Here is a 26,248-nt window from a genome sequence, read left to right on the forward strand (position 1 = left end):
CTGCTGCGACCGCCTGAGGTCCGCGGCCATGTTGGCCGGGACCCCCTTTGGCTGCTGGCCCAGCAGTCGCTCCTCTGTATTCCGTCCTGACCCAGCACCGACATGCATGTGGGGGTCTTCTTGCGGGCCCTCGGGGGAGCAGGGGCAGGACGCAGGGCACCTGCCCGGGAAGACGTGGCCAAGAGCTGAGTCCTTTTCCCAGTGCAGCCTCTTGACTAGCCCTGTGGCGGCCACTCTTGCTCAGGGGCTCCCTTTCCGCACGTGCCCATCAGCCGAGTCCTTGAGCGTCTGGTCTGAACTCGGGGTTCGTTCTCCGGAGGATCCGTCCCCTCCCCCTCGTCGCTCCTGCACTTGTTACACTGGGTCCCTTTGGAGATGGACCGCCGGGCCAGTCTCTGAACTTGACGCGCCCTCTCCACAGGTGTGCGGTGCAGCAGTAGTTGCTTCAATAACGCTCTAGGGCGCCAAAGTCCAAACGGAGCTTGCTCCCTGGGATTCAGAGCGCAGCGTTTTTGGGGAAACATTGGGGCTTTCTGTTGCCTGTACCCCTTATGGTGCATCTTGGTGTTTTACTGGAGTAGTCTGTGCCTCCGTTTTTCTCATCTGTGAATTGGGGGGTACATTCGTACCCACTGGATAAGGTTTTATCAACGGATAATTCATCTAGCATTTGGAACAGTGGTTTAATAAGCATTCAAAGAATGAGCCCCCCCCCCCACACACACACACACTTCACAGCTCTGTTTTCTGCAGCACGCGTTTAGTGCTCACACTGCTTTTCATTTATCCTTAATACTTTAACTGTAAACTCTCACCCTTGGGTTTTTATTTTTCTACGAAAGACAGGATGCAGCCATGGCCAATGTGGCTCAGTTGGTTGAGCAGGACTCCCTCCTGTGCACTGAAAGGTTGATGGTTTGATTCCCAGACAGGGCACATGCTGAGTTGTGGGTTGATCCCCGCTAGGGGGCAGGGGTGTGAAGGGGGCTGCCAATCCATGTTTTGTTCTCTCATCAATGTTTCTCTCTCTCTCTCTCAAAAAAAAAAATCAATTTAAAAAACATATATTTTTTAAAAGACAGGATGCAGATTGGGACACTTTATTCCTTGATTCACAGGCTTAGAAGAAGCAAAGGAATTATGGGGAAAAAAATGTTTTCCCCTTTTTCAGGTAAAGCTAATTCAGTAAGTTCATTGTGAGTGTAGTATGTGCTTTAGTTTTGATATTTCCTCAGCAGTGGTAATGAATTTTATATTCATCGTATAAGCTTGTGCTTCTGACCCGGATGCACAAGTTTGAGAAGAATTTTACTGGAGGTTAGTATGTTGTCATTAAACTGGCAAAGTTAGACAAAATGTAAAAGTTGTGGAATTACTAGTCTCACGACCACTTATTAAGCAGGAGCAAGAGACTGTTTCATAGAAGCTTGATGTGAAGCACATCCTACCCATCCCCACTCTACAATATTACGCTGTTTCTTTCTCAGATTCTGCAGTATTGCATAAAATTTCAGAGGAGTATGTGACTGGGAATTCCTAGAGTAGGAGTCAGAAGATGGTTGAGTTGATTGGGCCATTTTAAAGCCCTATAACCACAGACAAATAATATATAATTTTTAACTTTCAATGTCTTACTCCATTGATTGTACTGCCTACTTGGAAAAGCTCCTGCTGTATGAGGATGATGAAGATGAGAAGGATGAGAATGTACTTCACAAATGAAAAAACTACAGAAAAAGAAGGTGGTTTTGTTGCAGGCAGTGAGATTATCATCATGTCAGGATATAGCAAGTGATTACTTCCTCTGACATATTATTCTGGAGAAAGATGGGAGAGATGTTCTGTTTATGTATCTGTTTTATGTGTTGACTCCAGCTGTATTGAGGCATGAAGGGCTATGTGGTCAAATTCCCACTTTTTCTCTTTCATTCTATTTATGCAAATTGCAATAAATAAATGTGTTATTGGGGTTTTAAAAACGTTTGAAATTATTATGATGCACAGGACAATGCAAAAAAAAAAAATCTACAAGGAGGTCCCCTTGTATAATTCAGCTAACCTCCCTCAAAGAACATGAGCTCATTCAGACACCTGGGTTCAAATTCTGGTTCTACCACATTCCAATTTACCAGTGTGTGCCTTAAGCAGGGTCTTTCAATCAAGTTTTTCCTCACATGTTTTGTTGGGATAGAGATAATAGTACCCATCTCATAGGACTGTTGTCAGGGTTAAATGACACAATATTTATAATGTGTTTAGCACAGTGCCTGTATGATAGAAAGTACTCTTAAAATGTGAGTTCTTACTCTTGCCTCAGTTCTCTCTTGCTCTTTTTGACATTTGTATTTTTTTAATTTTTCATTACCAGCCCCACCCTTTCTTTAAACATTCCCTCCTGGCTTACATGGCTTTATATATCTTAGTTCATGCCCATTTCTAATTGTTCCTTTTCATCCTTTTGCTGGCTTCTGTTTTTCTTGTGTATGGGTATTCCTCCAGAATACAGGAGGAGCTGTTCAAGAAGCTTTTAAGTTAGGTAACTGGAGGAATAATGTTGCTCTGTATGGAAACAGGGAAGTCAGGCTGTAGGGTTGGTAGGGTCGATTTTTGAAACAAGATGATTTTGATTTCATTATTCAAATCTTTATTTTTGCTGATATTTTTTCTTTGCTTATCTTGTCAGGAACTAAGAGTCTTGTTAGATCTTCCACTATACATTATGGTTTTATTTATTTCTCCTTTTACTTCTGTCGGTTTTTAATTTGTGCCTTTGGAGGCTAAGGTATTAGGTGCATGTTCATCTATAATTGTTACGGTCTCCTGATGGATTGGCTTTCTGTCATTGCAAAGTGTCTCTGTTTATCTCTCGTATACTTCTTACTTTAAAGATTATGTTTTAAGTCTGATTTCCGTATAGCTACATCATCTTTCCTTTGATTAGTATTTGTATGGTATATTATTCTATATCCTTTCCCTTTATTTCCTGGTGTGTCCTTATTCTTTTTTTATTATTATTATCCTCACCTGAGGATATTTTTACATTGATTTTTAGAGAGAGAAGAAAAGAGAGGGAAAGACAGAGAGAAATATCAATGTGAGAGAAATACATTGATTGGTTGCCTCCTGCATGAGCCCCAACCAGGGCCCCAGGCTGGGGAAGAGCCTGCAACCAAGGTACATGCCCTTGACCAGAATTGAACCCTGGACCCTTTGTTCCACAGACCAATACTCCATCCACTCAGCCAAACTGGTAGGGCTGTCCTTATTCTTAATGTGTATCTTTTATAAGTAGCATATAGTTACTAGTTTTATTTTTATCTAACCTAACCATCTTTACCTTTTAATATAATTAGCATAATTAGTCTATTTACATTTAACTTATTGCTAATATTTATTCTTTATTTGTTATGCCTGTCAGTATTTTCTGATTTCTTCTCATTTTTATATTATGTTTTCTATTTCCCCTTTTATCACCTTGTTATTACACATTCTGGTACAATTCTTTTAGTGGTTACTGTTTTGTTTTGTTTTTAACAGATTTTTTTCCCCCCAATATATTCTCTGGCTTTTCAGATTGTTCTCAATGGAAGGTTGTTTTAAAACAAGCTAGACTTTCCTTGTTAAAGCAAGATTAAACTTAATTTTAATGTATGCACATTTTAGACAACACAAACCCATCTAATTAAAACAACTCCTAGATTCACCTCTGTTATGTAACAAACATTCAATATGTAGAGATCACCAGCATCTTCATGTTTGCTACAGGTTACATTTTAAAAAAATGGAACTTGAAATAAAGCTTCCACTGCCATTTTTTGTATATATTTGTACTTCTTTTATTGTGTTTTGATAGCAATTACACATTTTGTGTCTCTTCCCTGGGCCTTTAAAATTTTAATCTTCACTTGTTCAGTCACTAAATATTTTACAAGTAGGTTTAATACTAGTGCCCAGGAATAGCACAAATTAATTTCCAGTCAAGGCTCAGACACATGCTAGGTGTATGCTCTGCTCTGTGTAAGAATGGATCAGTATCATAATATTACATGTAAAGTTTTTATCATTAGAAGAAGTTTCAGGAACTTTTTATTTGCCTTACATATATAAATAGCTCACTGCCTCTCAAGTGTAATGTAGTTTAATTGAAAACTACTGGACATTGAAACACAAGTTTTAAAAAGCTTTTCTCATTTGTAGTTCTTACGTGAATGGGTAAAGCCGAGTGCCAAAATAAAATGCAGACAATACTGCATGCTGAAGTGAAATAACTTCACTTTTAAATGTTTTTGTTCCTTTGTACAGCCTCATTGTTCTCATTGGCTGGCTTTATAATAAATCCTATATAATAAAAGCCTAATATGCTAAGTGTCTGGTCGGCCATTCAACCAATCAAAGCGTCATATGCTAATGATATGCTAAGGCCGCTCAACCACTCGCTATGACATGCACTGACCACCAGGGGGAAGATGCTCCAACCAGTAGGTTAGCTTGCTGCTGGAGTCCAGCTGATCAGGACTGAGCAACATGGGCCGGACACGCCCTGGAGCCCTCCTGTGGTCCCTCCCCAGCTGGCCAACCTCCTGTGTCCCTCCCCAGCCCTGATTGTGCACCGGTGGGGTTCCTCGGCCTGGGCTGCACCCTCTCGCAATCCAGGACCGCTCAGGGGATGCCGGAGTGCCAGTTTCGACCTGATCCCGCAGGCCAGGCTGAGGGACCCCACTGGTGCATGAATTCGTGCACTGGGCCTCTAGTAGATACTATAAATTTGAATCTCTAAAATGTATACTGATCAAAGTGTTTTTGTTTTATATGTTGCCTAGGTTTGTATAAGATATAACTGGAAAAAAATTATTTTACTAAATAACATTAGAAACCCATTAATATAAGCATACGAACCCGGATATCTAGGTATATCAGGCTTGCGTAAGTTGTACAAATTGTATCCACACTTGGTTTTTATCCAGCCTGAGTCTTGCTGCTTATCAAAACTGGCTGAAGGTGGGGCCATCAGCCTTTATTAGTATGTAATTAGAGCACTGTCCTTGGTTCATCTGACACTTGTTTGCAGAACTGAGTTACCTTGGATTCTTCGGTAAGGAATAATCTGAATTCTCATACCCTGTTTTCTTTCGCTTTTTTATTTGGCTGTGTGGCATACAGAAGCATAAGAGTGAAGTAGATAGAATAAGATACTTAACAAATAAATACATTAACTCCATGTTTCTCAGTTACATATATAATCAAGGTGTTTTAGAGTCTAGTTGCTTTTAGTTTGTTTTCTAATTTTTATAGACTGTGTTTAAATTTCATATCTACTTGATTTCTCATTGATCTTGTGGCTAATCAGACTCCTGAGATGCCTTGGGCTTGAAGTTAAGTGTTTGTGAGTTGAATATGGTTAATAACTTTGATTCTCTCCAGGTGCAAGTATTAAGTTTGGTCAGTGCATTTCTGTCAATTTCCTAATTTAATACTGTGTATAACAGCTAAATCTATACTGGTTCTAACTTTGTAAATGTCATAGGACCTTCATAATTATACTGTGTTTTGTGATAGTTTTGGAGTTTGGGCTACAATGACATTTATTAGTGAAGTAAAAAATCAATCCATAAGAAAGGGTGAGTTGATGCTTTTATTTAGTCAGTCACTATATTTTGAATGGAGAGGAGTCTGCACTTTCTAAGTGAGAATTTTTTATTTTCTAAGTAGTTTTATTTAAGAAAACCAATTTTGAACTTTTGATTACACTTGGAGGTTGAAACATCAGTGGATTCCTAAGTCCACTAAAATGACAGTAAAAGTAATAAAGGCATAAATGAAGAAAGTGGAAGAGGCAACATAACATGAGACTAGAAAAGTGAGCTGTTAGAAATGTTAGAAAGCAGATGGATCAATTAGAACCAATAATTTGTCTGTGATGGAAGGGCCACAGTCGTAAACCTTGGGCGCAGGTGAGGGAGGCAGGAGGTGGGTACAGAGAACTTCGGGGCACTGTTGTGGAGACTGCCACAATGGCCATTCCTCTGCAGCCACCTAGAGCGCTGCTGGGCAAGGTCCAGGCTGCTGTGGGGGACAAAGGTCAGGTGGCTCTTAGAAGGCCGTCTGGGCAGTGTCTCCAGCATGTGACTCTGGGCAGAGGAGAGGGTATGGGGAGCAGCCACCTGGTCTGGGGCACAAGCCTACACCTTGGACTTGTGCTACTTTGCTGCTGCCTGAGTAGAGAGCTGGAGAGAGAAAGAATGTAGCAGGCGGCCAAATGCTGGAGAAAGCTATATTCTATAGGCTCCACTAAAGCAGGTTTTCTTAACCTTGGTACTCTTGAACTTTGGGGCTAGATAATTCTTTGTTGTGGGGGGACGCGGGCTGTCCTGTACATTGTAGGATGTTTAGCAGCATTCCTGGCCTCTACCCACTAGACACCAGTAGTACCCCCTCCCCTAGTTATGACAGTGAAAACTATTTCCAGATATTGCCATATGCCTTCTGGAGGCACAGTAGTCTCCAACTGGAAACCACTGCACTAGTGAGACTTCACAGCCTGAGAAGCAGAAGGAGAAAGGGGGAAGCAAGCGCTCCATAAACCTGCCGGGAGATACATTGAAACCAGAAAAGCCCTTCCTCTGTCGTGTCTCTTCTGACAAAGCTTAACATGATGTCAGCTGGCAGAGGAGAAATATCTAAAAGGCCCAGATCCATTTTTTCCAGAGAAGGCAACAAAGAGTGAATTTGGAGCTGAAGCAATATATTCATAACTGGTGCAAGCAGGGAAAGCATTCCAGAAGTAGCAGAGCAACAGAAGATTAGCAAAGTTACAGGAGCAGAAGAGCATGAGGACAAACTAGAGTGCAAGATCGGTGAAAAGTGGTCAGAGGAGAAAAAGCCCTAAGGGGCTGGGAATCTGGACTCTGGAGAACTTGGAATGAATGGAGGATAGCTGAGGAGGAGGATAGAAAGACCACTGAACGCCTGAGCCATGGTCCTGTTGATGGACACGGGGAAGGCAGAGCAGAGGTGGAGGAGTGATGTAAATCACTGGGACTGCACTTTTCCGCATACCTGGAGGATTCAGGAAATCGTTCATGGTGTTGTCTCATCCTGTTGCTTTCCACCTACCCATTTTATAATTTAACTAGAGGCCCAATGCACGAAGAGATTCGTGCAATAGGCCTTCCTTCCCTTGGCTGCCGGCACCGGTTTTCCTCCGGCACCAGTTTTCCTCCGGCACCGGTACCCAGGCCTTCGCTCCGGCTGCAGCGGAGAAGCCAAGCCTCTTTAGTCTTCAGTCGTCTTAGTCTTCAGTGTCTTCAGTCTTCAGTTGTCTTCAGTCTTCAGTCTTCACTCCGTGCCTGCATATGCAGATTAACTGTCATCTTTGTTGGGTTAATTTGCATGCTCATCCTGATTGGCTGGTGGGCGTAGTGGAGTGACACCAATTTGCATGTCTCTCTTTTATTAGCGTAGATAACATGGTGCTTGACAAATGCATACAAATATGCTTACACAGTTCAGGGTGAGAGGATTAATAGAGGAAAACAGATCATCAAGGTCACTGACCCTCTTTACAATTCTCCCTGGAAGGTAAAAGGGCAAGCCACAACTCCTGTGGTTTCTCACCAGGTGAAGGCAGGGTTGTCCCGCTGGCAAAGCTCCGAGTTCTAAGCGAATGTTAGCAGAGGGAAAGCGGCAGCTGTCCACGGTTATTGTCGGTTTAGACCAGCAGTTGCAACTGGTGGTCCGAGGACCACTGATGGTCCATGAGGTCTGAAAGGTTGGCAACCGCTGGTTTAGACTGGAGAGGAGAATTGTACAAAAGGCTAATCTGATTTTGATCCACACTCCTCTGTAGTCTTATTTCATCAAGGTCTTGTCTCCCTGCTTCTTTCTAGTTTCGTGGTGTTTACTTCATTCATATATTTATGCAATCCTATAATCCATAGTAGCTGAATAGTAATCTATCTCCCATATCTCCTTGTGGCATTCCTTCTAGGTATGTCGAAATTTGCCATTTTTATTCTTGAATATTGTCTTTGGCTTCAGGTTTTACATTTTAGTGACTCTTGCTATTGTTTTTCTTCCCTTATTTAGAAATGAACTCAGAAATCAAGGAAGAAATTCCTGTGCATGAGGAATTCACTTTATGTTGTGGAGTTGAAACCCAGGTTCTAAAATGTGGGCCCTGGACTAACCTCTTTAATGATCAAAGTGCCAACAGGCCTAAGCTGCTCATTTTCATTATTCCTGGTAAGTTTAAAAATCTGGATGAGGAGACTGTATAGATACTTATAACTACTTCTGATCTCAAGGAGAATTTGGTACATATGAAAAGGCTTATGGAAGGAAATAAAATCACTCAAATCATTGATAACAACCACTCTTAGTAGTTGAGTGGCTGAGCTTTTTTGTCCTTGTACACATTTTTTTATATAATTTATGTTGTTCATTATATAGATATCACAATTGTAAGTATACATACACCTAATTTTGGAATGTTTTCACATTTTACAATTTTTAGAATAATTAGAACTTTGTCAAATATTTTTTCAAAGTTTTCTAACTAACTTTTTTGTCTTGTTTCAAGATGATTATGAGTTTAGTGTAGAATGTTTACTTATTCTGGGATTTGGCAACTGTGTCATTTGTGACTTTTACTGGATCACTGTCGATAGAATGTATGGGGTGGATACTTGATCGTAGGTATTCAAGGCACTTTTTGAATTGTAAGTGAATTGAAAAATAAATGAACATATACATTATATATATTAGAGGCCCGGTGCACAAATTCCTGCACGTTGAAAGGAAATTAATTAGAATAAATATTTTACTATCGCTATTCGCCCTTTCTCTATAATAGAAGCATCAACCAAGTTCATGATCAACAATGACAGGTGGAAACACATGTGTTTGGCACCAGCGAGAGCTTTATATATATAGATAAACTTGCTTAATTAGACCTGCTTTCTGATTTAGCTAAACTTTTTCCAGCCCAGTGAAGCACCCCAACTTCTCTTTCAGGTAATTGTCAGCAACACAGCAGTAAATATCAACACAAAACAGATTATTATTATAGATGACGCAGGGAGAACAAAGGGTGAAATATTTAACTACATCAGTGTTTGACTATATTCTGCACAATGAGAAAACCTGAAGTCATTTTCAAGTTCCACCATTTCTTACTTCTTTTCAGTCGGGTCAAGTTTCTAAACTTTCTAAATCTCTGTTTTCCGGCTAATGAAAAGAAAATAGGATTCTACCGAGTCTCCTATCTACCTACTCTAGGACTTCTGTGAGGATCAAATGAGATGAGGCATGGGAAAACGCTTCACAGACATTTGGTTAAAGTGTGAAATGTTTGCACCTGGCTATAAAGCAAGTCGTGTTCCTGGGTTGAAGAAATTCCAAGCAGGCTGGTTGCTAGGGAGAGGAAGCTGGGAGTTGCTATGTAACGTCATTACCCGGTGCTCGCAGCCACCATTTTTGGGCTGGGCTGGGCTGTGGGCTGCATTTTGCGCCATGGGGTCTTGGCAGCGTTAGGTGCGATTTGGTGGGGTGTCACTCTGGGGTGGTGGCGGGGCCTGTGTCTCACTTGGGGGAAGCCAAGTATTGCTTTGTGGGTGCCAGTCTGCGGTGCCGTTTCTTTGTAATGGCCAGTGCATGTCACGGCAGCTCCTGCATTGAGCTTTTGTCCCCTGGTAGTCAGTGTGCATCATAGTGACCGGTCAGACAGTTGGAGGGACACTTAGCATACTAGCCTTTTATATATATAGATATGTTTATCTCATCCTTAAAGATTAAAAATGAAACTGTAAATATGTTATAGCTTATTATATTGTATCAATCATATATAGCTAAGTCTATAGGGTATTATGATTATATTCTTGTACATTTTTGTTTGTTTTCTCTGAGTTAATGATTGTCTCTTTCATTTGCTTAGTTTTTCTATGTTTTAATCTCTTAATTTATCCTAAAATTATTCTCTACAAGTGAAAAAAATCTCCTCAGTGCATTTGAGGAATCAGTCAGTTCGGTTTTTTTTCTGGGTGATCTCCCTCCTAGGACTTTGTTCTTTGGCCCCAATCTGGATTGATTGCTCCCCAGGCCACTGACTGCTGCACAAACCACTTGAGGATTCCGTTTTTCTCTCTGGGTTTAATTCCCTGTTTCCTGGATCCCATATTTTCTTCTGTCTTGGTTTATTCCCTTATTTCTGGTGGGGGCACATCTTCCAGTAGTTTTCTCAGAAGAGATGCATGGGAAGTAGTCATCTTTTAAAAGATCTAGTATGTCAGAAAATAACTTAGACATCTAGGTTGGAGATAATGTTTCCTTAAAATTGGGAGGGAATTTTTATTGTTTCCCAGAATTCAGAGCTGCCTTGATATCATTCTGATTTTTGATCTTTTGTATTTGAAGTCCCCACCGAAAATTTTTTTTAGATCTTTGTTCTAAGATTCTGAAACTTTTCAGTGCAAGACCTTGGTATGATTGTTTTTCCATACATTACATTTGGGTTTTAGTGGACTCCTTTAAACAAGAAACTCATATACTTCAATTTTAAGAGTTCTGCTCTCTTCTTTTTTATAGTCTCCTGCGTTGTGGGTACATTCTCATTGTCTTTGGCTTCTTGCATTTGTTAGTTTTTTCTGTGTTGCTCTTTCTGTTTATTTGCATTAGTATTTGCTTTCCTTCAAATGTTTTGGTAATCCTTGACTGCCCTCTCATCTCTAAAAGGAAGACACAAAAATGATTAGAAGCTCGGTGTTTAGGGGCAGGACTTATCAGCAGGTGTGCCTAGGATGACCTGCCATCCTGGTCTGAGGGGTTTTCCAGGACATGGGACTTTTGCTACTAAAACCGCAATAGTCCTGGGCAGAACAGGATGGTCGGTCGCCCTAGGTCATCCTCAGCTTGGTGTGATGAGTAGGGACCTAGTAGCATTTCATTGGAGAGTGTCCAACTTTCAGTATCTGCAGCCGTTTCTAGGATTGCTCCGTGTTTCCAGGAAGAAATCTCCCAGCATCCTGTGTGAGGAGCGGGCGAAGCCTGTCTGCTGACGTGCTGAGAGCAAAGGAGGTTGACAGTCTGTGTTTAGTAGCATGTAATCTAACGTCTTCGCAGTTCGGGCGCTTCTGTTCTCAGCTGGGCAAGGGTCCTGACCCCAACTCTCTCCTCAGGTTAACCTCTCCTGGAAACATGCATCCAGTCATCTGCCACGATGTAACAGTCCTTTTGGAGAGCAGTCTGCTGGTATCTACTGACATTAAAATGCATATGATCTGCCAGTAGTGAGGGAGAGCTTGCAATTAGAGGCTTGACAAGTGCTATTTGATGGAGCAGAGATTTGGAGGCCACGGCCCAATATAGGATTGAGAAAATAAGCAGGAACAATATCCTGGACTGGGGGAGGGGTCTCCTCCTGAGGCTAGAATAAAGGAGGTGAAGTTGGTTACTGCCATGGAGCAGGGGGAAGGAAGTCTTCAAAGTAGTTCCTGCTCCCTGACCTCTGTTTTATCTGTTAATTAAGAGTTGAGACCCTGGCCCAGTAGCACAGTTGGTTAGAGCATTGTCCCAATATGCCAAGGCTGTAGGTTCGATCCCAGTCAGAGCACGTACAAGAATCAACCAATGAATGCGTAAATGTGTAGAACAACAAGTTGAGGTGCAGTGGGTGTTTCTCTGCATCTAGAAGGGTTCAGGAATCTGGAGAAGGTGCTGTAGCGTAAATTAATAAAGAGACTAGAAATATAATATAAATTTGTAATCCATGGGTGAGCCAGAGGAGCTTAGCTGTAGGAACCAAGTTCTCTGAATCTCTGGACCCCTTGCTCTTTATTAACACAAATTGCCCCAAGGCAAAGTATATATACACTAGAGGCCCAGTGCATGACATTCATGCACTGGGGGTGTGGGGGTCCCTCAGCCCTACCTGCACCCTCTCCAACCTGGGAGCTCTCAGGGGAGCCCTCTCTAATCCGGGAGTTTCTGTCTGTCTTTGCAATCATATGAGCGAATTGTCTGAGACCCTAACTCAGTTTGGTTTGTTGCTCACAGAATAACAGAGGCTTTTTTTTCTTTGCTCCATTGGTGGAGATTTCCTGAAAGTTTTAGGATATCTTCCCTTTAATTTTTCCTAGACACTCTGATTTCACTTATGTTTCTCACCTTTGCTTTCCCTCTATTCCCCACCGCAACAGTAACTTGCTCCAGGCTCACTTTGCTCTAGTGTCTAGGAGATCCATCTGCCACCAGAACTATGATTCCCAGCATTCCTGGTGCTCCCTGCTCTCTGGGCTTCCACTTCCGGTCGTGGGGCTGCCACCAAAACTCCTATTCCCAGAATTCCTGGTGCTCCCCGCGATCTTGGTTTTCCCTTCCTGCTCTGTCTCCGTACCATGGTCTCCCACTCTGCCAAGTCCTCCAAGCCGCCAGCTCTCCCTCTCTGCTCTCTCCATCTGGTGGCTTGGGGAGCCAATTTCCCCAAGCCGCTCCACTCTCTGCCGGCTCTCCTGCTCTGCTCTCCACCTGGCGCCTGTGCATGCAAATTAACCCGCCATCTTTGTCGGATTATTTTGCATACTCACTCCTGATTAATTGGTGAGTGTTGTGGAGGGATGGTCAATTTACATGTTTCTCTTTTATTATATAGGGTATCAAAGGTTAAGATTTAGTATACAGTAGGCATTGTCTGTTTTGGGGGAACTGCCTTCGGCTGTTCAGATGTTTGGCCAGCAGGAGGCAATAACATGTAGATTAAAATGCCCTCAGCTGTCTGGTAACAGGCAATAATATATACAGATCTTTAGGTGTGGGGAAATGCCCTTAGCTATTCCAGCAGCAGGTAATATTTATTCAGCCCTGCTGCATCCCCAAGTTCCCTCAACCTTTTGATGAAACTTCTTGCATTTATGACATGCTGGAATTAGCTTCCGGCATTGAGGCTTCTCTCTTTCCCTCTCTCTCTCTAAAATAAATAAATAAGAGTTGAGGTGATCTGCTGATAATAAGGATGGCATAGGGTGGGTTGGGGCTTTGAGGAAAGTGGTCAGCGTTGAAAATAGCAAATATGCAGGATGAAAGGAATTATCGACGAAAAAAACAAGTAGAAAAAATCTGAGCAGCGTTCTCACCAAATAGCATGTGTATTGGGAGTGAGGTCTAAAAGGGAAGAAGATGAAGCTGAACTGCTGGTGAGGCAGCAGGCTTTGGATGTGAACCCCTTCTGGGTAATGAAAGTTCTAGGCCTGTGCTTCTTAAGCGTGGTGTCAAGACCAGTGATATCATCTGCAAACTTCTTAGAAATGCAAGTTCTTGGCCCCCATCCCAGATCTTCTGAACCAGAAACGTGGGGTGGGGCAAGCTGTGTTTAACCAGCCTAGCAGTGGACTGATGTGACTTTCAGAATTATTTCAATTATGGGACAAAGGTGTTGGCTTGGCCAGTCCACCCAGATTTTGAAATCATCTTGGTCATGGACTGGCAAGTGAAACTGTCAGTGAAGGTTCAAGTCTTTCAGGGAATGTGTGGGAATGACTAAAGAGTTGATAGATGGCTCCCGTCTTAGAGGAGGCGAGGTTGTTATAAGGTGAACTGGTAAGTGGAACAGACAGCTCACTCTCCTTCCCACTCAGAGGTATTCGTCACTCACTCATTTGTACGAGGTGCTAGGAATACTGTGTTGCAAAAGTCTTTTCTCTCAGTGAGGTATAGGAGGTGTTAGAGAATAGTGAAGGAAGAGAGTCCCGCATAGGGAAGAGCCAGGGTGAGGATCTGGAGAAAGGGAAGCTGAAAACGTTTGTTGTTTTGTAGTCTCGTTATTTTATAGTGCTTTGGCATTTTCAGGTCACAGTTAGTGTCCTAGTGTTCTTTTATGTCTGCCCTTCTATTCTCATGGCTGCCCCTGGCCCTTTTCCTTGGTGTTCATGGAGCGATAGGCTGGTACTGCTCAATAGTTTGTGGGATTCAGAATTGTTTGGGGAGGGTTTGGGAGGCTAGTCTCTTTATACTTTGGGGAAATTTCGGATGACAGTATTTCAAGGTTTGTTAAACCACTATAGACATCATGTTTAATCCATCTCTGAATAGACTGACATAACATTTCATTTTAAATTACTTGGCTTTTGCAGCTAGCAAAATTAATTCATCACTTTTAAATTAGCAACGTTAATGAGGAGTGAATCCACATATTGAAGAACTTTTCATTTAGTTTCATCTTTTCCAGTGAACCCTTGTTGCAGAATTTCTGTTAAGTGGTACTATCCTTGGACTTTAAGAAGTAAAATGAGCAAAGGAAGGCAATTTGAGAACCCACTGTAGAATATATTGGATCATTGTGAATCTCAGTTGGGGATAATGGAACCATGGGACATGTCTTGTGTTGTGAGTACACTGATTAGAGATGGAGCAGAAGGCTCTGTCCATGTGACAACCTTCCATAGAGGTACTATGCCACATTGATTTGATATATGGAAGCTAGACCCCTGCAGGAGTAACTGGAAGGCATTAAGTGTACTAGTACATGCCATGCTGAGTACTTAGGAGTTTACTACGATGGTCACCACAGCTCTGCTACACATTGCTCAGAGCAGGCTAGCATTTGACTGTGTGTGTGTTCACGCATGTGTTTATAACACATTTTGATATCCTTTGATGAAATGTTTTACTTGTATTACTGTATTGGAATGTTTTCAAACATCCCTACACCTGGAGTTTTATAAATATATACAGACATATATCTGATGATTTTGGTTGTATAAACAAGACCCTTTTAATTTGCTTTGTGGTTTCCTACCCAGGAAGTTTAGTTCATGGTTCATAAAGTGTAACATAAGCCATAACGTTTAAGTGATGAAGTATGCAATGGCATTTAAACAGTTTGCCTTACATTGTCCACCTCTGTTACAATTTGGATCGTCATGTTACCGGCATTGTGGACTCTCTGTTTCTTTAAGAGCCAAGTTCTTTATTTGTTCAGGGCCTTTGCACCTGTTCTTCTCCCGTCCTAGTATGCTTTTCTCTCAAATCCTTACAGGATTGATTTCCTCTCATCTTTTGGGTCTTAGCTAAATGCCACCTTCTCGGACATTTTTCTCAGGCCACCCTAATCTCTTTCCTTCTCTATCACATGATCCTATTTCCTTTTCTTAAATATATTTTTATTGATTTCAAAGAGGAACGGAGAGAAAAAGAGAGATATAAACATCAGTGATGAGAGAGAATCATTGATCAGCTACCCACTGAGGATGGAGCCCGCAACTGGACATGTGCCCTGACTGGGAATGTATCATGACCTCCTGGTTCATAAGTCGATGCCCAACCACTGAGCAACACCAGCAGGGCAATTCTATTTCTTTCATAGAGTTATCACACTCTTGAATCATCTTATTTAGTTATGTGTATATATTCTCCGACGAAAATGTGAATTACAAAGAGGCCCTTCTCTATCTTGTGCCTAACACAGTGACTTCCACATAGTAAGTGGTCAATAAATCATTGGTAACTAAAAGAATATTGTTTTATAGCAGCTCCATTATTTGGTACTTATGGTTTTATATGTCCTGTCATGGTAACTATTGCATCTAAATTATGTAGTTGTTATCTTTGAATTCTCCTTAATGTTAGACCAGTTTTATTTTATTTTATTTTTTTATTTTTTTATTGCTTAAAGTATTACAAAGGATATTACATATGTGTCCTTTTTTTCCCCCCGCCCTTGACAATCCCCTGGCTTCCCTTACCCCCCAGTGTCTTATGTCCATTGGTTATGCTTATATGCATGCATACAAGTCCTTCGGTTGATCTCTTACCCCCCTCCCTCCTGCCCCCCAACCCTCACTGGCCTTCCCGCTGCAGTTTGACAATCAGTTTGAGGCAGCTCTGCCTCTGTATCTATTATTGTTCAAAAGTTTGTAATGGTGTTAGACCAGTTTTAACATGCCAACAGCTTAAACTTACAGAATGTTACATGTCTAATTTATTCAATAAAAAGTTTTTTTAAGTATAATAATTACAGTAATAGTAGCTACCATTTATTTAGCAACTACTATGTGCCTGGTATTGTTCAAGTGGCTGTCCATTTATTATTCCTAATGATAATGCCAACTACTTTATAGAGCTACTGTAAGATTAACTAAAACAGGGTATATAAAAGATCCTAGAGCAGGTAATTTATATTCTTTTTTAAATTCAGTATTAATATTTTGTTTTGCATGTTCTTTCAGTCATCAAATATTTATTGACCACATATATCATCTGTGTGTCCTTGGGCAAGTTACTTAACCTCTTTGGACTTCAGTTTCTTTATCCGTAAAATGGAAATAATAGTAGTACCTCATGTGAGGACAATGAGTTAATAATATATGTAAAGCACTTAAGTACTGCCTGTTGTGTAATAAGTTATAGCATTTAAAATGTTAAATATTTTCTGGCTGTATGAAGAAAACTAAGGGACTTTGCTGAGAAACATAAGACATTTGAATATGAAACATAACACTTTCTGAAGTTATAATCAGTAATGTAAAAAAATATCACATCTTTCTAAATTCATGTATAAATGAGATGAAATTTCAATCTGAATTCCAAAGAGCTATTTTAAAATTGAAACTCATGAAAATAATTTCAAAGGTTAGGAGACCAGCCTAGAAAATTTAGGAAAAAAAATAAAGAGAAGGGATTTGCTGTACCTTCAAAACACAATGCAGTAATTGAGACAGTCTGGTGCTGGCAGAAGAGAAAAGGGAAAAAATAAGTGGAATTTATTTGGAATCAGAATTAGCAAGCTAGTGTAAGAATTCAGAATTGGATCAGAAGACATTTCAAATCAATGCAGAAAGAATGGATTATATAATAAATGGACTTGGGACACTTGGCTAATCACTTGGAAAGAAGTTGGATTGCTACTTTGTACTTTACACTAAAAAAATATCCCACACTCACTGAAGATTTAAATATAAAACATGGCCCTAGCCGATTTGGCTCAGGGGATAAAAAGCATCAGCCAATGGACTGAAGGGTCCTGGTTTGATTCCTGTCAAGGGCACATGCCTGGGCTGTGGGATCGGTCCCCAGTAGGGGGCGTGCAGGAGGCAGCCGATCGATGATTCTCTCTCATCATTGATGTTTCTGTCTCTCGCTCTCCCTCTCCCTCCCTCTCTGAAATAAATAAAAATATACTTAAAAATAATAATAAAACATGAAACAGAGTCATCCACATCCACCATACAGGAAGAGCCCCCATCCTGATACACCCTTCCTCCCTTCTTTCTCTCTAGCTGCACGGTGGCCAATCAGCTGAGCAAAGAGCGTATTATTGCACCCGAGGAGGTTTTCACCTATCTAGCAAAGATGGTACCAACACCATCACAAAAAGGAATTGGGAACTAGAATGTGACAGAAACAAAAGAGCAGTATGGATGATAAGGCCATCATACATTACCATCATGGCTAGACTGTGATGAAAAGTATGAATAGCTAACATTTGTCCAGCACTTATGCATTGAGCAGTGTGTAAGTGCTTTACCTACATTAATTCACTTAGTTCTCACATGAGCTAGTATGATTATTATCCTCATTTTATGGACAAGGAAACCAAGGCCCACGGAGGTTTAATAACTTGCCAAAGGTCAAACACTTAGTCAGTGGCAAAGCCAGCATTCCAGCCCAGGAGTCTGCACCCTAATCCACTTTGCTACATTACCTATCTAAGAAACTAAAAGATACAGACAATGAAGAAGAAACCAGTGCAGCAAAACCATGTCATGTGAGTGCAAAGAGGAGAAAACCTAATAGGAGAAAGAACAGATCAATTGCTTGGAGAAATAGATATTGATGGAAATGGACTAGTATCTATCAAGACATAAGGATGATGATCCCAAGGTGAAAACCCGATTTTAACTGTCTTTTCTCCCTAAAGATGTATCAGATTAACTCATTTTAAAAGACCATTTATTTGTTCTTTCTCTGTAGCAAACCCACGTCCAAAATACCTCTGAACATACACAAGAAAAACCCACTTGTATTACTTGATGATCTTTTCCCCAAAAGATCAAACTATACATCTGTTTACAATGTAAATGCTTGTGATAAATGACAAGGAAACACTTAGTAGCCTCCTTAAAGTTCTCTTTGTGAAAGATTCTTAACACTAACTTGTTTTCATGCAGCTTCGCAACTGTGCAAAGTCAAATCTTGAAGGGGCTCACAGGCAGCGTTAATGATTTAGACCAGGGGTGGGCAAACTTTTTGACTCGAGGGCCACAATGGGTTCTTAAACTGGACCGGAGGGCCGGAACAAAAGCATGGATGGAGTGTTTGTGTGAACTAATATAAATTCAAAGTAAACATCATTACATAAAAGGGTACGGTCTTTTTTTTTTTTTAGTTTTATTCATTTCAAACGGGCCGGATCCGGCCCACGGGCCGTAGTTTGCCCACGGCTGATTTAGACCATGCGGATGGCAATGGGAAGCCACAGAAAGGTGGTTAAGTAGAGAACTGCTATGGTTTGACGATATCTCTCTGGGTGCTCTGAAGAGTGGACTTCAAGGGGACAAGATAGAAGACCCATTTAGAAGGCTGTTCAGAAAACCCAACTGAAAGTGATAATAAGAAGGGAGAGAAGTGAACAAGGTTGAAATGTATTTTGGAAGCCACATTGACAGGACTTACTGGTGAACTGGATGTGAAAAACAAGGAGAAACCAAGAATGACTCCTGGTGTTAGGACTTGAGTATTTGGGTTATGGTTGGTGGTTTCATTTATTAAGTTGAGGCACGGGGAGGAAGAATTGATGTGAAACAGTTGGAGAACAAAGCAGGGGTAGATATTGTCTAAGTGATCATTCCCAGACTTAAAGTATAAAGGATATTAAAACTGACATGTATGTGTAAATGTTACCGGATTTGTTGAGGAGAAAAAAATCCTTTTCCATTCTGCACCTCATCTCATGGGAGCTTTATCGCTTTGGTTAATCTAAGGCCTGTGCTTCTTTTCTCAGGTAACCCAGGATTTTCTGCCTTTTATGTGCCATTTGCAAAGGCTTTATACTCTTCAGTAAACAGGCGCTTCCCAGTTTGGATTATCAGTCACGCTGGCCATGTTCTGGCCCCCAAAGACAAGAAGATTCTTGCCGCTTCGGACGGTATGTCTTTATCAACATGTGCTTTCCTTTACAATGAGGAGTGTTCGTGTTTCCAGATAGCCCGCTAAGGTTAAGAGTGACACCAGTGCCTGTGGCATTGGGCCCAAGATGCCACATTTTAGTAATTTTAGGGTTTTTAGAGTCATTTTCATTGTTCTACAGGTAATTTTCTGTAAAAATCTGGGCAGATTAAACAGTTTGTCTAGGACTCCTCTATTTACCAACCAGTAATCAGCCGTATATTGACTGAGCATGCACTGCATTTCCAGGGTGGTACTATGAGGAGTGGTGGAGAAAAATTATTGTAAATCATGCTCCTTAGCCAGGGTCCTTACTTTAAAGAAGCTCTTACTGGCACTTAGAATAAGTGATAAACAAGCCTGCTGATCACCTGGGGACTTAGGGCGTAAACAAAGGAGAGACCATGTGTGGGTTTCAAAAGACTTGGTGGAGTAGGGACCTCATGGGTGGGGTGGCCTAGTTCTTTATCTGCTCTTTGCTAGTCGCTGTGACATACAGCTGGCTGTGTGTTTATTCAAGATGAGTGTCTTTGGAAATGGAGGCCTCCTTAATCAAAGCCTCAATGCCAGCCTCTCACCTGCTCTGTGTGAGGTGATGGATGTATCAACTGGATTGAGGTAATCATTTCTCAATGTATATATTTATTAAGTCATCACACTGCACCTTTAAAAACAGTCATGTGTATAACCTAAATATGTGTGATTTGTATTTTTCAATCATACTTCAGGAAAGCTGGAAAAAGAGAAAAAAATAGTTGTAGTAAGTGGACACTGGGTACATGGGGGTTTATTATACTACTCCTTGTACTTTTATGTATGTTGGAAAGTTTCCACTGTTGAAAAAAAATAGTTTTCAAGAAATAAAGAAGGATTATAGAATCTTAGACCTAAAAGTGTCTCCATCAAATCCCACCTGGAACCCTTATTTTTCAAGGATGGAAAGACCCAGCAGAGCTAAATGGGCTGCTAGTGAGTCGCAGGACCTCAGCAGGAAGCCAGCACTTCAGTATTCAGTTCAGCGCGTGCTGCTGGTGGGTCATCTCAGTTGGCCGTGCTGGGAACTACTGAGGCTGAGTTGTCAGGCTTAGTGCTCTGAGCTGATTTCTAGATTAGACCTTCCATGGTCACAAGTTATACCCTCTAGTCTGTGACCCTTTTCCTGCTGTGACTCGTAAAGGGGACAGGATAAATGGAGTGTAGATGAAACAAGGAACTCATTGCAAGTGCTTGCATAAACACTCTTCTATGTGCCTTTTTCAGAGTGTCTTTTTCTCTCTGTTTACGTGTATGTGCCTGTGTATGTATCCCCCTGGGAATACAGCCTACTTAAGAGATGTTTACACTTTGCTTAAAGACTAGGGTATATACTTTGAAACTAGTATGTTACATAGTATTAAACTAGTATAATCAATGTAGGTAGACATTGATTACCTAGCAGTGAGTGATTCTAAGTTCACTGAATATTTCAGTTATTGCCTTGATTAAAAACATCTATTTCAACAACCCATCATATTGAAATGTGACTGAAAGTGAATAAAATGTACAGCAAATACTTGCTCTGCTATGAAATATTGTAAAAGATACATTTTTATTGTCTTAAGTTACTTTTTGATATATGCCCAAAGACAGTTTTAGGTTCAATAAAGCAATCATTTAAGCAGAACATGAATAGCAACTTGGAAAGCTGAAAATGGATTCTTGAAGGGCAACCCTAGATCGGGGGCTCTCAGACTTGGGCATGGGTCAGAATCCCAGAAGGTGGTTTATTAAAACAGATTACAGGGCGCTACCCCCTGAGGGGTCCTTTCAGTTGGTGTGAGGGTAGGACCTGAGAATTTGCATTTCTAACAAGTTCCCAGGAGATATGGATGCTGCTGGTCCTGGGACCACATTTTTCAGAGCCTCTGCCATAGACCTTCACCAGTAAATGCTGGTGCGGAAAACCAGGAGAAGGTGCCTGGTACATGCCTGAATTTCTGGGAAATGCCTTTAATTTGTGTTTTAAATTGACATCTTGTTATTTATAACTTTAGTTTTTGTATGCTTATTGCTTAGGCCGCCCGTGTACTATTGAGGTAATAACTTAGTAATTAAAGCGTGGGTCCTTTGCTACCTCATGAGAACAGTGCCATCTAGAGGCATTAGCCCAAAGGGCCACCACAGGGCCAAGGAAGCTGTGGTTTCTAGAGGGGGTGAAAGGGCAACTCATCACATCAAGGGTTTATTGACAGCCTACTAGGTTATTATGTGTGGAGCTGCAGAGGTCTACACAGGAGTAGAAATGCCGCCTTTCAAGTTAGTGACAGTCCATCTGTGCTCTGGCTGGCCCAAAAGTTCTGGGAAGGGCAGGTGGAACTCCGGGCCTCCCTAGTACCCCGTTCACCCAGAACAGTTCCCCTTTCATCTGTTTTACATGTTGGAGGTTATGCTGGCAAATGCATGCTAGAGGACATTGCTTTGGATAGTCAGGACAGATATATTATTCATCATCCAAGATTATTATTCTAAAGTACAGGTTTTCTGACGTGCAAACTATGGTGTGAAATGTATGTAATCACTGAGAGAAAGGACATAAGCTATAACCACACATCAAGTGTTAAAAGTATGTTTTGCTTCATATTAGCACATGTTAGAATTATGAACAGTTGGAAATAATATTCTCGCTGCACCACATTATCACGCTCATAAATTGAGTATAATTGGGAGAACAGATGTTCACCAATGTCAGAAGGGGGTGACTCAGAAAAGGAGTGTGAAAAGAAAATTTGAGGAATTAGAAGTATAAGCTCTTTCTGGCTTTGATTTACTGTAGAGTCAGCTTCCTGGATGGCAGATTCATTATCAACTATTTGAAGTCATTTGTTCAAAAAGTATAACATAAAAGCTGGAAATCATGGTGGTTTAGTTTCAGCTGATAAAACATCTAAAAAAGTTACACAGTCTTTCAACTAATGATGAACCCGGGTCGTGCTTATCCAAAGAAACACTAAACCACTCCAGTTCCAGCCCTCAAACCTGAGAGAGAGAGAGAGAGAGAGAGAGAGAGAGAGAGAGAGAGAGAGAACGAGAACCCAGTAGAGCTTTCTCTCTTGCCAGGACTGTGATTAGCAGAAGGACTTGGAGGTAAAGTGGAATGACTAGATGAGCCCAAGGCAGAGACCACCTGACAATCAAGCCTCAGGGGCTCACAGTTACTAGAAATAAACAAGGAGGTCTCTAAGTAGGTAGGAGGAGTTAACAAGCAAACTGCTAGAGCCTCAGGGAAGACAGAAGGAGGAAGCACAGCAGGACTAGGGAGGAGCAATGCCTGTAAGGTCATGTGACACTGGCCAGATCACTGCCCCTCCAGTCACAATCCTTAGATATGTTCTCACTGCTCACACTGTGGGGTCCACACTCCTTGGTGATGTTCAGTGTCCTCTTGGATCCAGTCTCTGCCTTCCTCTCTAACCTTATTTGTTCCGCCTCTCCCCATAACCACAGACAGCCATGGACATCATAGCTGTATCCAAAATTACACCTAGCACATTTATGCCTTTTGCTTTTATTATTTGCTAAGTCTATAATATTATCTTCTCCTCGCTGAATCAGTCCATCTCTCACTATCTTTCTCTCTCTTCCCAGCCCCCATCATTTCCCCCATTGAAATTCCAGACCATTGGTTTTAGTCCAGTGGAAAGCATAATTTGATTACCCTGTATTTCACCATCTGTTTGGAGAATAATAATTAAAAACTATTCTATAAGACATGTTTGGAGTTTACAGAGTTTTTTGTTTGTTTTTTAAGTAAGGTGGCAGTTTTAAGTATAGCGCCTGCCTACCATCCCCTCTCTGTGTGGCATGCCTTGAAGGCTAACAGACTCCCACCAATGTTTAGGTACAGGGAGGTTACAGAATACTTGGGGAGCCGGGGACAGTCGAGGCCTAAAGGTGAGAGTGTACTTTCTCATCAGCTTAGAAAACTCCAGGCACAGTCGTGAAAGGAAGACCTTTGCACCGGTGACTTAAGTGAGCGCAAAAGACTGGAGACAGTGCTCATCCTCTGCCTCCCGTGTTTAGCACGAACCTAGAAAAGTCCTTAGGCGCTTTTGTATTCCATTGGGAGTAATGAAGAAGTGACTGGTGGTTTCCCTATAAAATTAATGTGGGATAGCTAGGAACAGCATTCTTAATTTAAAACTTTTATTTTGAGAAAGTCTTTTTTTTTAAACTATAGAGAAGGACAATTATATAACAGTCTAAGATTCTGTTATTCACTACTCTTTAGATAGTTAACACTGCCCTAATTACATATTTTTGTTAATTAAATAAGTAATACTTACCCTGTGCTAGTCACAGAGGATGCAGAGATGAAGAGATGGACCTTGCCTTCATGGAGCTCACAGCCTAAGAGAGGAAATAAACAGGCACCCGTACAGTTGTGCAAAGGGCTATAGTCAGAGCGGAGTACTGGTTAAACGCAAAGGAAGGCTCATTTCTTTTTCTTGAAGATTAGCTCTAGATAACGTTTTAATTAGTCTTGAGGAATCTAGAGGACAGTTCATTTGTTGAGAGGAAAAGAGGCGATTTCAGGTCAGAACTGTGCTGGTTAAAAGAAACAGCTTACAGCATTTCCACAGTCTGAGTTCTTCAGGCAAACAAAGATTATATTAAAAAATGAAGCATGTCATGGGGTTTCTTAGTTTTTTATGGAGAATATAAATTAGCCTAACTAGTGGTTCTCAGCATATGACCCTAGGACAGCTGTGGGCAAACTACAGCCCGCGGGCCGGATCGGCCCGTTTGAAATGAATAAAACTAAAAAAAAAAGACCGTACCCTTTTATGTAATGATGTTTACTTTGAATTTATATTAGTTCACACAAACACTCCATCCATGCTTTTGTTCCGGCCCTCCGGTCCAGTTTAAGAACCCATTGTGGCCCTCGAGTCAAAAAGTTTGCCCACCCCTGCCCTAGGACCAGCAACTTCAGCATCTCCTGGAAACTTGTAAATGCAGATTCCCAGGCTCCAGCCCAGACCTGTTGGATCAGGGACTCTGTGGCGGGGCCCAGCGGTCAATGTTATAACAAACCCTGCAGAGGGTTCTGAGATCCATTGGCCTGAACCAGTGGTTCCCAAACTTATTTGGCCTACCGCCCCCTTTCCAGAAAAAATATTACTCAGCGCCCCCTGGAAATTAATTTTTTAAAAATTTTAATAGCAATTAAACAGAAAGATATATGTATTAATGTTTCTACCTTTTTCGTAAAATATAGTAAAGAAAGGTGTAAATTAGAAACATTGAAGTTTGAAATTATGAAACTATTTATTGAACTCAGAATAGAAAGGTAATACAAAAAAAGTTAAAACAAATGCACCTGTGGCCATCACCGCCCCCCTGGATCGTTGCAGCACCCACCAGGGGGCGGTAGCACCCACTTTGGGAATCACTGGCCTGAACGAACAGTAGTTTAGGGATATTTGAATATTTATGAAATAGCCATGGAATATTTGAATAGTCTCGGAATATTTGAAAATTCATGGACCGTGAGGAGAGGGAGACCTGGTTTGAGTCTCCCCCTCTTACTTAGTAAGTATGTGTCTGTCATTCTATCACCTGATGTCTGTGAGCTTCTGTAAAATGAACATACTGACACTTTCTGTCCGGGGTTGTTGTTAAGGTAATCTAAGTAGTGCCAAACATACTAGCTAGCACACTGTAGGCGTTACATAATTGGTAATTACTGTTACTATTACTGTTATTTTAAAAATATTTTCCCCAGTGAATTTATTACTTTTTCTTATTGAATAAAAAACATGCTTATATTTTTGGTTTTAGATCCAAATGCTCAAGAAATTAAGGACATCTATGGACTCCGTGGTCAAGTAGAACACAAGGTCGCTTTCCTGAGAACTCATGTGCCAAAGGAAACCAAGCTGGTGGTCATCGGCCATTCAATAGGCAGCTATTTTGCCCTTCAGATTTTGAAGCACGCGCCCGAGCTCCCGGTAAGTGTGCCCCAGGAGGCGGCTGTGGGCGCCGGTTGTGCACTTGCACAGATCCCCTCGGTTTTCCTTTGTCCTTGTGTGTCTTGTTTAATTGACAAATGGAACAGAGAGAGGATACTTGGCAGCTGCCTTTATCCTTTTCCCCATATTACTGTGGGCCTGTGCAAGTGTATGGTCATGCTATTTCCATGTTTGAAAAAATAATGCTGAAGGAGGTAGGAATTTTCCAACTGAATGTCTTTTAATCTAGGGTTATCTGGAATTCTTTAGTTGCATGTAACTTGTTGTCTTTTATGAAGGAATATTTAAGAGCGGTCACTAGGTAAGACTTAGATAAGAATCTATCTTTATGTGGGAGAGTATTTTGTAAATGTTCATGCCTGTTTATAAAAGGAAGAAAATGTATCATCATCATTGATAGGAAAACAGCTGTCTTTATGAAACACAAAATCTTAATTTATTTAGGCCCAAGTATGAATTCTTATCAGTTCTATAGCTTGGCAGGCTTTTTGAGACACTTATTGATTCATTCATCCATTGATTCATTCATCCATTGATTCATTCATTCATAAATACTAATTAGGTGCCACTATGTGCCAGAGACACTGGAGACACAACAACCTATTGAAAGTGCTCAGGAGAGAGTGAAACTACAAGAGACTTCAAAACAAAACTTCATACTTTCAGTAACACATACCATTGAAATAACCCATTGAATGGATGCGATTCACAATATAAATTATTTTTTCATTCAACAAACATCTATAATAATAAAAGGGTAATATGCTAATTACACTGGATAACCTTCCAGACAAAGCAGGGGCTGTGAGGGAAGCCTGGGTCCCAGGTGCCAGAGGGAAGCCGGTGCCGGCAGCCAGGGGAAGGAAGGCCTACTCTTGCATGAATTTCGTGCATCGGGCCTCTAGTATTAAATACTTGCCATATGTCAGACCTCATGCTGTGGTTTGAGAACTTCCCAATGAATGAGGCAGTCTTTGAGGTAAGAGAGTCTGAAGTCTGAAGGAGGAGACAGACTAAGCCATGGGTGTGATTACTGCTAAGTAGCTGCAGGGTGTGTGGGAGCATGAGTGCCATTGAACCTGGTC

At 41.2% G+C, this 26,248-nt stretch overlaps 1 protein-coding gene across 4 annotated transcripts in view; it reads left to right on the forward strand.

The window, feature by feature from the left end:
• Positions 1-26: 26 nt before the first annotated feature.
• LDAH (lipid droplet associated hydrolase) overlaps positions 27-26,248 on the forward strand; it is an 86,369-nt gene continuing 60,147 nt past the window's right edge. For 2 of the 4 annotated variants that reach the window (XR_001363836.1, XM_014546690.1), the window contains exons 1-3: positions 8,086-8,241; positions 18,989-19,132; positions 24,973-25,142. Coding sequence is in view for 3 of the 4 variants with exons in the window: in XM_014546690.1 (XP_014402176.1) it covers positions 8,088-8,241; positions 18,989-19,132; positions 24,973-25,142 (468 nt within the window). In the remaining variant the exon portion in view is untranslated. Of the gene's footprint in view, positions 31-1,060; positions 1,172-7,000; positions 7,012-8,085; positions 8,242-18,988; positions 19,133-24,972; positions 25,143-26,248 lie in introns of those variants that run through there. The other 2 variants (XM_005874935.2, XM_014546689.1) reach the window with 2 other exon arrangements.

Source organism: Myotis brandtii, unplaced genomic scaffold (genome assembly GCF_000412655.1).
Source record: "Myotis brandtii unplaced genomic scaffold, ASM41265v1 scaffold454, whole genome shotgun sequence".
NCBI lineage: Eukaryota > Metazoa > Chordata > Mammalia > Chiroptera > Vespertilionidae > Myotis > Myotis brandtii.